Source organism: Nomascus leucogenys, chromosome 4, assembly GCF_006542625.1.
Source record: "Nomascus leucogenys isolate Asia chromosome 4, Asia_NLE_v1, whole genome shotgun sequence".
Classification (NCBI taxonomy): Eukaryota; Metazoa; Chordata; class Mammalia; order Primates; family Hylobatidae; genus Nomascus; species Nomascus leucogenys.
In genome coordinates, this window is record NC_044384.1 from 86,951,337 (window position 1) to 86,964,083 (window position 12,747).

The 12,747-nt window shown below is 58.6% G+C and overlaps 1 protein-coding gene across 1 annotated transcript; it reads right to left on the reverse strand.

Annotated features, from left to right (window-relative positions):
* Nucleotides 1-2,248: 2,248 nt before the first annotated feature.
* CLCF1 (cardiotrophin like cytokine factor 1) lies at nucleotides 2,249-8,704 on the reverse strand. Its single transcript, XM_012495977.2, has 2 exons — nucleotides 5,541-8,704; nucleotides 2,249-3,715 (listed from the first exon to the last, which is right to left on the reverse strand). The coding sequence occupies exons 1-2, from the start codon at nucleotides 6,012-6,014 to the stop codon at nucleotides 3,221-3,223; spliced, it is 969 nt and encodes a 322-aa protein (XP_012351431.1). The 5' UTR covers nucleotides 6,015-8,704; the 3' UTR covers nucleotides 2,249-3,220.
* Nucleotides 8,705-12,747: the final 4,043 nt, after the last annotated feature.

Genomic DNA, 12,747 nt, shown 5'->3' on the forward strand with positions numbered 1-12,747 from the left:
CTCTCCTTTCTATCTTGTTATGCAGGGGGCAGGGCCTGCAGGTGCCCCTAGCCATGCCTAGGCAGATGTCTCGACCTGAGGAGCCTGGACCCCTCAGGGTGGGGCATGTTCCCTCTAACTTGGGTCAGATGACTCAGGGACATTCAGCAGAGCTGGCTTGCCTCACCCACAAGCAAGTTAGTAGCTCCTGCACCTACACTCTGACTTCTCCCTTTTCTAGTGATTCTTGCACTTGCCGGCAGTTCTGTGTCTGCATCGCACAGATATGCCTGTGGCCCTTACTATTTCACGTACATTGATCTTTTCTTCTCAAGTAGATTAGAAGCTCCGTAAGGGCAGGAGCCAAATTAGGTTTTAGGCTTCTTTTGGCTTTTCTACACCACAGGCAGGTAATTCGATCTTGAAAATATTTGTCAACTGATTGACATTGCCATCATTTCTTACTTTCTTTGCTTAAGGCATTATCTCCAGGAGGCCCTTATAACATATCCATGTAGGATGTGAGGACGATCTGGCTGTGACATCTGTCACCCCATTGATCACCAGGGTTGATTTGGCTGATCTGGCTGTCTAGGCGGCTGTCCCCTTCCTCCCTCACGGCTCCTCGTGCATCCCTCCCGAAGCTGTGCGCTCTGCTGAAGAGGACGACCATCCCTGATAGAGGAGGATCAGTCTTTGGTCAAGGGTATACGAGTAGCCTCGCTCCCCTGCTAGAACTTCCAAACAAGCTCTCAAGGTCCATAAAATATCCATGTATTACCTGGGAGCTGTTCATCCATTGACTTACCCAGTGGTTCATAACTAAATTGTCATGACATGTTGCTAGAGCCTAAGTAATCTGTAATGGCTACAGCTGCTGCTGCTACAGCCAAGCGTCTGCCCTTTGTTGTTCCTGTTATCCTTTCCAGCAGTCTTAGAAGGGTATTTAATTATCCCCGCTTTACTGATGGGAACTGGTCACTCATAGGTTATGAGTCTGAGATTTGAGCTTAGGCCATCCCTTGAATAGCATCTATCCCATTCTCTCACAATCTGAGTTTTTCTCTTTTCCCAAATATGCTGTCTTACATTGGAGAGAAAGGAGTAGAATTTACAGCTGAGGATTGTGACTTGGTCACAGTCTGTTTCCCTCCTGAAGAGAGGAAGGGTGTTGAAGTGAGGGTCACTGCTCCTGAAGCCCCAGTGGACAGAGACAGGCAGGAGTCCTGGGGAAGCTGGGGAGTGAAGCCCAGGGGCTGACTGCTCAGGGTAGAGCACCAGAAGGGCAGATGAATAGCTTTGCTCATCATAAGGAGGCTGGGCCAGAGGGCAGAAATAGAAATTCAAGGTGGGAAGACAGACCTGTGAGACCATTAATGCAATCCAGGAAGGTGAGGCTGGCCGGGCGAGGTGGCTCACGCCTGTAATCCCAGCACTTTGGGAGGCTGAGGTAGGTGGATCACCTGAGGTCAGGGGTTTGAGACCAGCCTGGCCAACATGGTGAAACCCCGTCTCTACTAAAAATACAAAAAAAGCCAGGCGTGGTGGTGCACCCCTGTAATCCCAGCTACTCGAGAGGCTGAAGCACGAGAATCATCTGAACCCAGGAGGCAGTGGTTGCAGTGAGCCAAGATCATGCCACTGCACTCCAGCCTGGATAACAGAGTGAGACTCTCTCAAAGAAAAACCAAGGCCGAGCACGGTGGCTCACGCCTATAATCCCAGCACTTTGGGAGGCTGAGGCGGATGGATCACGAGGTCAGGAGATCGAGACTATCCCGGCTAACACTGTGAAACCCCGTCTCTACTAAAAATACAAAAAATTAGCCGGGCGTGGTGGCAGACGCCTGTAGTCCCAGCTACTCAGGAGGCTGAGGCAGGAGAATGGCATGAACCCTGGAGGCAGAGATTGCAGTGAGCTGAGATTGCGCCACTGCACTCCAGCCTGGGCGACAGGGCGAGACTCTGTCTCAAAAAAAAAAAAAAAAGAAAGAAAACCGAATCCCAGAAAGGTGAGGAAGACTGAGCAAAGGCAAGGTATGGGAAACCTGGGGTGGACAGAAGCTGTGTGGGAGGACTGAGGGATCAACGGGTTGGTGGTGGCAGCAGGAGTGGGCAAGTCTGAGGTGCGCCCATCGCCCCAATGCAGGGAGGAAGAGGGCCTCTTCCCAGAGCTCTGTGCAGATCCACCAGAGGCAAGCAGGGAGTGGGAGCCGGGGGCGGCAAGAGTCTGATGAGCACCAGGAGGGGTGAGGCTGGGCAAAGAGACTAAGTTCTGGGGCAAGCATTTTATTTGTTAATACAAGAATAGAAATTCTGCAATAAATATCATCTAATAAATAACATCTCCAAATAAATAAATATTAATACAACACACTTAGAGTCATGAGTGGGTGGGGCTGGGGGGCAGGGCCTGGGGGAGCTGCCACCCCACACCCCAAAATGCTACTGCAATGTAAACTTTCAGGAAATCCTGTGGTGTGGCTATGGTTGCCCTCCCCAGCCTGGCAACCCACAGATACCCTGGGAAAGGGGGCAGAGAGGAGGCACTGTAATGCTGGAAGACAATTCGAGGCAAGGTCCTGATGCTCAGCTCGGGTTTTGTTTGCCACTCTGTGCTTTGGAGACTCCTGGGTCTGGTCTGGTCTGTCCCTGCCCCTGTGCTTTCAGTATTTTCTCTTCTGGTTTATAGGGCACCTCCAATGCAGACCCCACACCTGCACTGTTAATCTCATCTCTTTTTATGTAGAATTGCCACCATGTTTGTTTCCTGAATTAGATGTATAGAGTGATTTGCGGGTAAGGGAGCAACACCCATCCAAGGAGAGTGGGGCAGCCAAAGGGCTTCACCCCAGAAAGGCATGTGTGGTGGTGGCCCCTCAACCCCTGCCCTCCAGATGTGCCACCTGAGGGGCTGGGTGGGCACTGGCCAAGTGGTAGGCAAGAAGCAGGAGGCCATGAGAGCCTCTGCACCAACTTGAACCACTTCAGACTCCCTCGAGCATGACTTCCTGTAGAAACAGGACAGGACAGGGCCTATTGCACCTCCTCCCCAGCTCGGTAGACCTTTGGGAGGTGGGGAGGAGACAGGGCTGATCGCATCACACGCCCAGCCGGTCCTGGAAAGGGCCAGAGGCTCACAGCTCCTGTCTCCTGGCTCAACAGGTGTTGGCATACAGGGCTGGCTCTCCCAAAGTGGGAGCAGGGTTTGAAGGCGGAGCGAAGAGGGGAAGGTCAAAAGTCAGAAGCCATGAGCCCCCAGGTGCAGGGTGACTGCAGCTGCTGGAGGCTGCATCTTCTTCTTGAGCCGGTTGAAGTCCTTGGCCGAGCGCCACAGCCAGGTCTGCAGCTCCTTCAGCAGCCAGAAGTCGTCCATCTTCTGGAGGAAGTCACTGTGGGCAGGGCCAGGAGTCCAAGTGGGTTCAGTTCCAGGCAGCGGCTGGGGCAGTGGGTAGCCCAGAGCTGCCATGACGCCCGCAATGCTGCCCAGCAAGCCCTGGAGGCTGGTGCAGAAGTGGGCCAGGCTGCGGCGCAGCTCAGCAGTGGCAGCCTGACGGTTTAGGCCACGCAAGTAACACAGAAGGTGGCTGTAGGCCTCGTAGTTCTGGGTCAGCCGCAGTTTGTCATTGAGGCTTCGCCACACCTCCAAGTCAACAGTGGCCCTGGGCAGAGTCTCTGCCCCCAGGCGGGGAGGGTTGAAGTCAGGCTCGTTGAAAGGGGGGCCCAGGTAGTTCAGCTGTGAAAAGGAGAGGGTGATGGGGAAGGAGGAGGGCAGAGCCGCTGGCTCACCACCGAGGAGTTACCTGCTCCCAAAGTTTCTATTTTTTGTGTCCCCTGACACTGGCCCTGTCTCCATGCTAGGCTTCTTTGTTCATGGCCTCCCTGAGTTTCTCCAATAAGGATATCATTTGTATGCAGGTGACAGTTGAAGCAGCAGCGGTGATGAGCTCTCCAATGGAGAGGCGTACATAAAGGAGGAGGAGACGCACAAGACGCTCAGGAAGGACGTGCTGATTGGCTGGGTGGGCAAACCTTGGGAGAGTGCCCGCTGTGGGGGCAGGACAGAGAGGAAGAGGAGCCTGGAGGAGCTGGAGAGGTAGAAGGTGGCCCAGGAGAGTGCAGAGACCAAGGAAGAGGAGTTCAAGAAGGCAGCAGCGCTCAGCAGTGTGGCTGCAAAACAGACAGCAAGGAGAATGAGGCTTCAAAACACTGTCGGGCTTGGCAAGGAGGTGCCTGACGACCTTGGAGAGAACCACTGCTGGGGCCTGGAAGCCAGATTGCAGGGGGTTAAGAAGTGAGTGGGTGGAGAGGAAGTGGAGGCAGAGGGTGTAGACCACTCCTTCGAGAAATTTGGCAGGGAAAGCCAGGAGAGAAAAAGGGTCGGGAACTAGAGAGGGCAGTAGAGTGAAGCAAAGGTTTTCTGCACAAGGAACAAGAGAGAGATGAGAGTGGCCCATTGGTACCAGAGCCCCATTTGCCACTGACACACCCAGGCCCACCAGCTGAGGGGCTGGGGAGAGACGGGTACTCACTAACACTCTGAAGGAAGGGTTCAGCTGATAGGAGCAGGGCTGCAGAAGGAAGAAGTGGAGGCAGTCTCATGAGTATGACAGGAGGAAGGCTATGGAAGACAGCATGGTATAGGGAAGAGGGTAGAGCCCTTGACAACCCTCGAGGGAGCGGCTGGGGCCCAGGGAAAGGGATGAGGGAGATGTATAACTGGGAAAGAAGGGAGAAGCAAGGGGAGAGGCCTGGGATAGGCAAGGGCCCAGGGGGAGGTTCACACGCTGACAAGCACAGAGACAAACTAATTTCCTCGGTGTATCCTGGGGCTGGAGCCAGCTCCCCCGCCACCCTCCTCCCTTTTCTTTCCCTGGCTCCAGAGTAGGGTCTGGGATGTGGAAGAGGAACATGGGAAGAGGGGGCCGGTTCCCCATGGTCCTCAGCTTCTCCAACCCTCCTTCCTTCTCTCCTGGGCTCTCTGAACACCTCTGGACCACCCCGAAATCCTTAAAGCATAACCTCCATCCACACCCTAAACCCCCTGCCACTACTGCCTGGGTTCCCTACAGTCCCCTTCCCCCATGACCCCCCTAGGAGGCCCAGCTAGGATGGGAGAGGCAGACGGAAGGGAGGCCCCTGGGTCCAGAGCAGCAGGGCCCCAGGTCTAGGGGCAGAGGCGAGCTGGAACGCAGGCATGGGAGGTGGGGCTCCTCTGTCCCCACCCAACCCCGCCCGCGCAAGAGACACCACAACACGGTGTAAACAGAGGAGACTTCCCCAGCCCCCAGGGGGAGGCGGGCGGCTGGGCTGGCAGCCAGTGGGGCAATGGGCCAAGGCGGGTGCGAGGCCTGCCCACATGCCTAGTCCTGGGGCCAGGGATGGGGAAGTGGGGGGGGCCACCTAAGAGGGAAGGGCAGGAGATAGACCAGACAGGGGGACTGGTGGGAGCCAAAGAGCCCCTCCTTACCCCATCATTTACCAGGACCCTCCACGGTTAGGACTCTTTCCACAACTCCTCACTCCTCCCCAACTCCCAGATTCCTACGCTGGATACTCACATAGGTCCCAGCCAAGCTGCGGAGTTGGTGCTCCAGGTAGCGGGTGAGGTCATAGGTTTTCTGGATGGAGGGGCCAGGCCCTGGGTCCCCTGTGCGATTGAGAGCTGGCACTGCAGGGAGGTGCCAGAGCACCGTGCACAGGCACGCTAACATCCCCCACGAGTCCCCTGTGGGCAGGAGGGACGAGAAGCATGAGCGCGGCCCGGGCCCACACGGGGAAGCAGCTGGCAGCCCCTCAGGTGTCTGTCCCCACCTTGGGCTGGGAGGGGGGTGAGGGTGGGACACCAGATAGGAGGCAGAGGGGATGGAGGAGGGGAAACACTCCTGGCGAGAGGGGAGAGAAAAGGAGGCATGTGTATGTTTGAGGATGAGGACTTGGCACGCATGAGTGTCTATCAGTAGATACTTGAGAGTGGATCTGTGTGTCAGCTGCGAGAGTCTTTGGCATGTGTGCCACTGTGTGTGTGCCAACATGTATGCGTGGGACAGGGCCAGGCCTAGGGACTGCAGGTTGACCTACCTGTGTTCCAGTTGTACCCTAGCTTCCTGCCAGTCTCCCAGTCCCACTGCAGCTTGAGGGGAGTCAGAGGGTGGGAGACAGCACATGTCAGAGCTGGCAGGCTGAGCACAGTCAGCCCTAAGGGAGGAAGCAGGAGAGAGGCAGCCACCAAGAACACAGTCGCCCATAGGAAGCAAGGTATAGGGTTAGACCACCAGGGTCGGGCTGCCTTATGGGGCTAGTTTTCGGTATATTCTAGGATGTGATTCCTGAGTGTAGGAAGCGTAGGGTGGGGTTAGATTGAAGGAGATTTAGTGCTCACTCTCAGGGAATGGTGGCAGTGTGTAGGTTCACCCCATTCTTGGTGTTAGGTGGGGAAAAGTTGGACTTCAATGAAGCCTTTCCATCAGCCTGCGAGGGTGGGGACAGGAAGGGACAGAGGTGCATTTGACGAGTCGGGCTTGTCGGCTGATGGCACTGCAGAGTTTGGACATCCCAGGATACCAGGAGTCCAGAGGCCAGGGTTGGGTGCTGTAAGGAGGGACATGGGCAGTGGGGAAATATGCTTTTCTGGGATTTTAAGTGAGGACCAAGGTGAGGATTCAGTGGACACTTTGGACTGGCAAAGGCAGTTAGGGTTTGGCTAGGGGAGATATAATTGGCATTGGGCTAGGTTAGGTTTAAGGACTGGGTTACTTTAGAAGCTTCAGATTAGTTTAGACTTGGGATTTGGTTGATTTAGTGCGGTTGAGGTTTGAGTCCAGCAGGGGATGTGGTGAGGTCTGGGCAGGCAGAGGGTGAGTTGGAGGGCTGTAACTTGGTCGGTTTAGGTATCAGATGGGGCGCTGCTTGTCATGTTATGAAGAGCAGGGCTAGTTTGGGTTTTCAGCTTGAATAGGTGTGAGGTCATGAGTGGTTTCTTTCCTATAGTTCTTTTTTTTCCTTTTTTTTTTTTTTTTTGCTGCCACCTTCTCTTTCCACCACCCCTATAGTTCATATTTTATACTCTCAGATTTTTCTATAATGACATAGGTTGCTTTGATAGGTAGAAATAACTTAGATAGGTATAACGCTTTGCCCATGGTTAGGATGGGGTTTGGATTCAAGAAAGAATGAAGACTAGGTTAGGTCTAATCACAGTGCTGGGGCAGAGTTTTGGAGAGGGCTAATAACTAGGAAGGATGCAAGACTCCATTTGTATAAAACATCTCTCATGGAGGACAGGGGTCAGTGAGGACTTGGGCAGTGGCCCACCTGGTCAGTCTGGACTCCTTCAGATGTGTGACTGGCCGGCTTTACTGAGGGAGCATGGGGGTGGGGTGCCACCAGTCACAGGGTCTTGGTTTGAGGCGAGTGTGAGTGTGTGTACACCCGTGTGTTTTAAGACAGAGAGTAGGGTCAGGCACTCAACTGCTCCCTGGGGAGACCAGCTCACCCTTTCCTGTCCCCTATGAGCTTGTGGCTTCCTCCTGGACGCTGCTTTCCTCACTCTTCCTTTCTATCCCCAGCTCTTGCCTGACTCAGTTCCTTTCTCCTCCCTGTTCCTCACATCCCAACACAACTCCAAGCCTGGGGATCTGGCAGTCACCCCTAGGGTCCTACGGGTACAGAATAGCATTAGTTTTGGAGACTGGAGACCTGCTGAACTGGGCAGCGGCACTCCCAGCCTTGAGGTCGCTTTCAGCATCAAGTCTGGCTTCACTCAAAGTTAGTGGCAAGGCGGAAGGTCCCAACCGAAGCCGGAGCTGGGAGCTAGGCTTGCCTCTTTACCCACATGCTGGCCAGAGTCCTAGGCTCTGCCTTTGTCGTGGCCAAGAGGTATTGTCAGGAACCCAGCTCGGGACTTACCCTCTCCCATTCTGAGCCCTGTAGGACATCCCTAGGGGAGATCAGCTCCCTACACAGGGACAGCAGGGGGAGAAGCCTTTGGATAGACAAGAACTAAGTCATCTGGGCAGAAAAAACGGCTCATGAAATTAACCAGACGAGGCCGGTGTTTCCAGGAATATTTCAGTTCTGAGGTAACTGTGTCGTTGCAGGCTGCGGGTGGGGGGCAGGGGAGAACAGAAGGATCCGACGGCCCACAGAGAGAACCAGAAAGAGGGAAGGGCTCTCAGGAATCCAGAGGGAGAAGAGGTTAGGAGAGGAGAAAGGGGAGTAGAAGGACAGGGCTCTGCCCCTGCTATGACAGCTTCCACTCTGGGCAAAGCCGTGCCGTGTCTCAGGCAGCAAGAGGGAAAGCAGCGTGGGGTGAACACCTGCGGTTTAGTCTTGAGCTCGGGAACCCAGCACAGCTCGCCTGCCTCCTGAGGAGAGTGCGTGGTGGGCTTCCTGGAGCCCTCATCCATCCTCTCTCAGGCTCATGTTGTGCAGGTGGACCCCGGCCACTGGGGCTGTGTCCTAGGTCCCCCTCTCCCTCTCCCCACCAGTCCTGGCCCCCAGCCCAGCCCCCGCCCCAGCTCTGCCTCTGGCTGCTGCCCACTGATTGTTTACATCCCGTCTTCTCTGTGTGTTTATAAATCCGGCTGGGCACGTGAGGAGCTAACGAGTACAGCTCACGTTTCCTGCAGCAGCCCCCCACCCCCTATCCTGGCCCCCACCCCCAGCCAGCCCCTAATTCCATCCAGATCCCTGGGCCCTGGGAACCAAGGCTCTCCTCATGAACACACACACACACACACACACACACACACACACACACACACACTCTCTCTCTCTCTCTCTCTCTCTCACTCTCTCTCTCCCCCCCCCCCCCTTAGCCCGAGGAAGTGACTGGCCACCCAGACAGCTGCACAGGCAGGCGCACCCGTGAGCACATGTCTTTAGCCACTTTAGCCAGCTGCCCCTCAGTCCCTAGCCTGGACGCCCCCAGGCTGACCTTTCCCAGTGAGGGTGAGGGTTCAGCCGTGCAGATGTGCCAGAGTGGTCAGGGTGGTAGGACAAGTCAACGGGCATCTCTGCACCTGGGACTATAAGAGCTACACTAAGAACTGTAAGCCCTAAATGTTGCAACCAGGGAGGCACTGCAGAGCTCCAGAGGTGGGGCATGGTGGCCTCAGGCTGGGCTGAATATGGGAGCCAGGAGGAAAGGCCAGACTAGGACCAGCGCTGGCTGTGGTTGGAGGGGTCTGTTGAGGGGAATTGAGGGATGGAGTGGGTTAGGTGGGTAGAGTGGGTGAGGAGTGGGTTAGGGATGGAGTGGGTGAGGTCCAGGCATTGTGACGGTAGGAAACTGCCCTAGGGGCGTGTCCTGACCTGCCTTCCCAGGCAAAGGCCCACAGAAACCCATCTTCCTTACACCCTCTGGGCTGCTGCCTTCCCCTCTCTTACTTCTCTCCCTTCTGCCTTTTCCTTGGTTCCCTTTCCCCCAGGCCACTGAGAAGCGGCTTGGTGAGTGGGGACACATGGGCCTGGGAATCGGGAGACCTAGCTTTGCCACCAACCCGTCTGGTGACTGTGGGCTTGCACAAGGAGGTCACACTATGCATGCTCAATTCCTCCTAGAGGAAACACACGGGGCTTCATCTCTCCTCTCCTCTCCAGCATCTCCCTTCGTGCCCTTCTCCTCCAGCCTAAATGACAGAGGTCACTGAGGCCCAGGGGAAGAAGCTGAGGGTGGGCCAGCCCCACTGCCTTATGAAGTCAGTAACCAAGCAAGCGGGACAGGAGTTGGGCTTTGGCTGGAGTGAGAGGGTTCCTGATTGTGCCGCAAGAGGGCCCTGGGTGTGCTCAGGGAGGCCAGCGGGGAGCCAGGGGGGAGCCCAGCAGCCCACTGAGAGCCAGAGGCAGGGGGAGCAGTGAAGGAGGAGTCCAGGGCAGTGGTGGGTGAGTTGGAAAGGGTGTTGTTATCAAGAGGGGCGCGGGAGGGGCTGGGGGAGAGTGCAGGAGCCAGGTGTGCACAAGAGGTGGGACGTGGGGAGGAATGTGAAGTGTCAGTGAGCCAGTGGCTGGTGTGCAGGGGTGGCGTGCAGGGGTGGTGTGCAGAAGTGTGACGGACAAGAGATCAGCAGTGTCACTTCTGGGGCTGCCGGGTGACAATTGCCATCTCTGCTTCCTCCCCGGTGGAGTGTGTGGCTCCAGGGCAGCGAGGGTGTCTGAGCTTGCCAGGAGCGCGTCTGGTCTGTTAGGGGAATATGTACTCGCGTCCTGTCCGGTGTGAGGGGCAACGTGTGCTCCCGAGCTGTGGCGGAGGTCAGTCGGGGGCAGTGAAAGCACAGAGGTATCCCTGGGTCAGGGTAAGAGAAGAGCAGCGTGCCCAGTGCCCCCCCAACCCCCGCCTCTCTCCAAGGCTTAGCCTGCACCCGCCCGTCTCCCCTCCTCTCCTGGTAGCCCCTCACACCCCGGGGGGAGGGACAGGCTGGGAGCTGGGGGAACAGGGGTCCTCTGGGATTGGGGGGGGTCTGTGGGGAGGGCTCCAGGAGCCCAGCACGGAGTTGTGGAAAGGAAGGCGGGTGGGGAGAGCAAGCATGAGGGGACCTCTGGCGAGCCCCAGGGACTCTTTCGAAGGTTTCCTTCGAGGGGCTCGGCCGGGAAGCTGCACGGCGGCGGTTGCCAGCTGGCCCTCCCTCCCGGCGGTGACCTCTCGCTCCAGGACCCCTCCCGGCGCTGCGCCTTCCCCCTGTGTGGCCTCGGCGTCCCCGGCCCCGCCCCCTCCCGCTCCCGCCCGGTCGCTCCTTCCCGGCGGCGGGGGCGGGGGCGGGGTCCGGGGCACCGGGCTCCGGGCTCTGCCCGGCGCTGCCCTTTCCCGCGCGTCAACTCCTCTCCCGCCCGGGCTGAGCGGCTGCTCCCGCCGCTCCCTGGCCGGTGACAGACTTTTTCCTGCCGGGTCCGGCCCGGCTGCGCCCGCCCCCCGCCCAACAATAATCACTCCCAGGCCACGGTGGCCCGGGGGACTCACGGCCGCCGCCCCTACCTGCTGCCGGCTCCCCGGCCGTGGGCACCATGGAGGGTTCCGGCCGCGAGGCGCGCAGCGAGGAAGCCGCGAGTCCCGCGGCGCGGCTCGGCCCGTCCGGCCCGCCCCAGCCAGGCTCGGCGCTGCCCTCCGCCCTCCTCTCCGCCGCCCGCCCTTCCTCCCGCCCACCCTCCTACCCCTCCCGGCGGGCCGGGGAGGGAGAGCGGCGCGGCCCGAGGTGTCGGCCTCCCCTCGCCTCCCGTCGCCCGGCCTCGGGCTCCCCCGGCCTCCCTCCCTCTTCCTCTCCCAGCCCCTCTTCCCACCCGCAGCCTCGCTCCCCGCCTCGGACTCTCTGGCCCCGACTTGTGCGCGGGGCTCTGGGGCTGCGGCTCCTGCGACCCGCCTCGCTGGGGCTCCAGGTTGCCGCCTCCCCAGGTCTACGATCGTCCGGGCTCCCTGCCGCTCCCGGCCACCTCCTGGCTCCGCCGTGCAGACTCCAGGAATGCCGCGTCCCCGCCCGGCCCCTCTCGAGGGCGCCCAGCCGTGCCTCCCCCGGCCCGAGCCCAGCTCCCTGGCCCGGCCCCGGCGCGGGGCTCCCGGGGGTCAGGGCAGGACGGGAACCGGATCTCGTGGCTGCTCGGCGGGGCGGGGGCCGGGGCCTCGGCCGCCTGGCTCCTACCTGCTCGGAGGTCCATGGGGCTGGGGCCGGGCCGGCCGGGTGCGGCTCCTCTCCCAGAGGCTGGCGGAGTGGGAGGGCGAGCCGCGGCTCCGGCGAAGCTTTAATAATCCCATCCGCCAGGCCCACTCGCAGGTTTTTTTCGCTCGGTTTCGGATTTTTTTTTTCTTCGGTGTGGGACATTCTGCAAACTTTTTTTTTTTTTTTTTTCTGACGTGTAAAGCTGTAACCACAAATTGTAGCGGCCCTCCCCGGGGTGGGGGTAGGACGGGGGAGGAGGGAAGGGAGGGCTTCTGGGGCTCCCTCTCCCTCCCACAGCACCGAGGGGGGGTGAGGTGAGGCGAGGCTGTGGCGGTACCACCCTGAGCCTCCTGGGGGAGGGGGCGGGGAGGCCATCAGTCCGTCTGAGGACTCCCAGGAGCCGGGGGACAGCGCCGGCTTCGGGTGGGCTTCTCCTCTGGCGTTGGCCTGGGGACACCGCCCCCTGCCCCGTGCGGGGTCCCTGATCCCACCCTACCTCTGCCTGTGCGAGGTCCCTGCTCCCACCCTACCTCTGCCTCCTCATCTCTAACCTTCCCTCCTCCTCCCCCTTGAGTAAATGCAATGACACATTCTCCCAAATGCCAGCGAGCTGGCCTGGGAGCAAGTGATGGTGTTTTTCCTGCTGCCCTTTGTCTGGGCTGACCGCCCCCCTTGCCTATTGTCCCGCCGCTTGTCCCATTTCCAAAAGCTAGAGCTAAGCGAGGCGCTGGGGCTGGGGCAGGTGACTAACCAGCTCACAATGCCCCCTGCGGGGGAGGAAGAGGGCACCGCAGGCCCACTGCCCGGCCCAGAGGCGAGTAGAGGCCACTTGGCGGGACTTTTTCCCTCAAGTTCACAAGGTTCTTCATTCTTCCTCCAGTGACCAGGGAGAATGCACATGGGTGGGGGATTTGTAATTCATTAATCAGCACGAGGCACCGGACCAGTTTCAACACCACAGGCTTCCTGGGTGACTCAGCGGGAATGCTCCGATTCAAGGCGATGGACCGCCCGAGCGTCCCCATTTGTGAAATGCTTCCCCATGAGGACGCCTGGCATTCTCCTTCCTTTGGGGTTTCGGGTTGTTGGTTTTTCCGGTGGTGAGGTGGGGGTGGCTTGG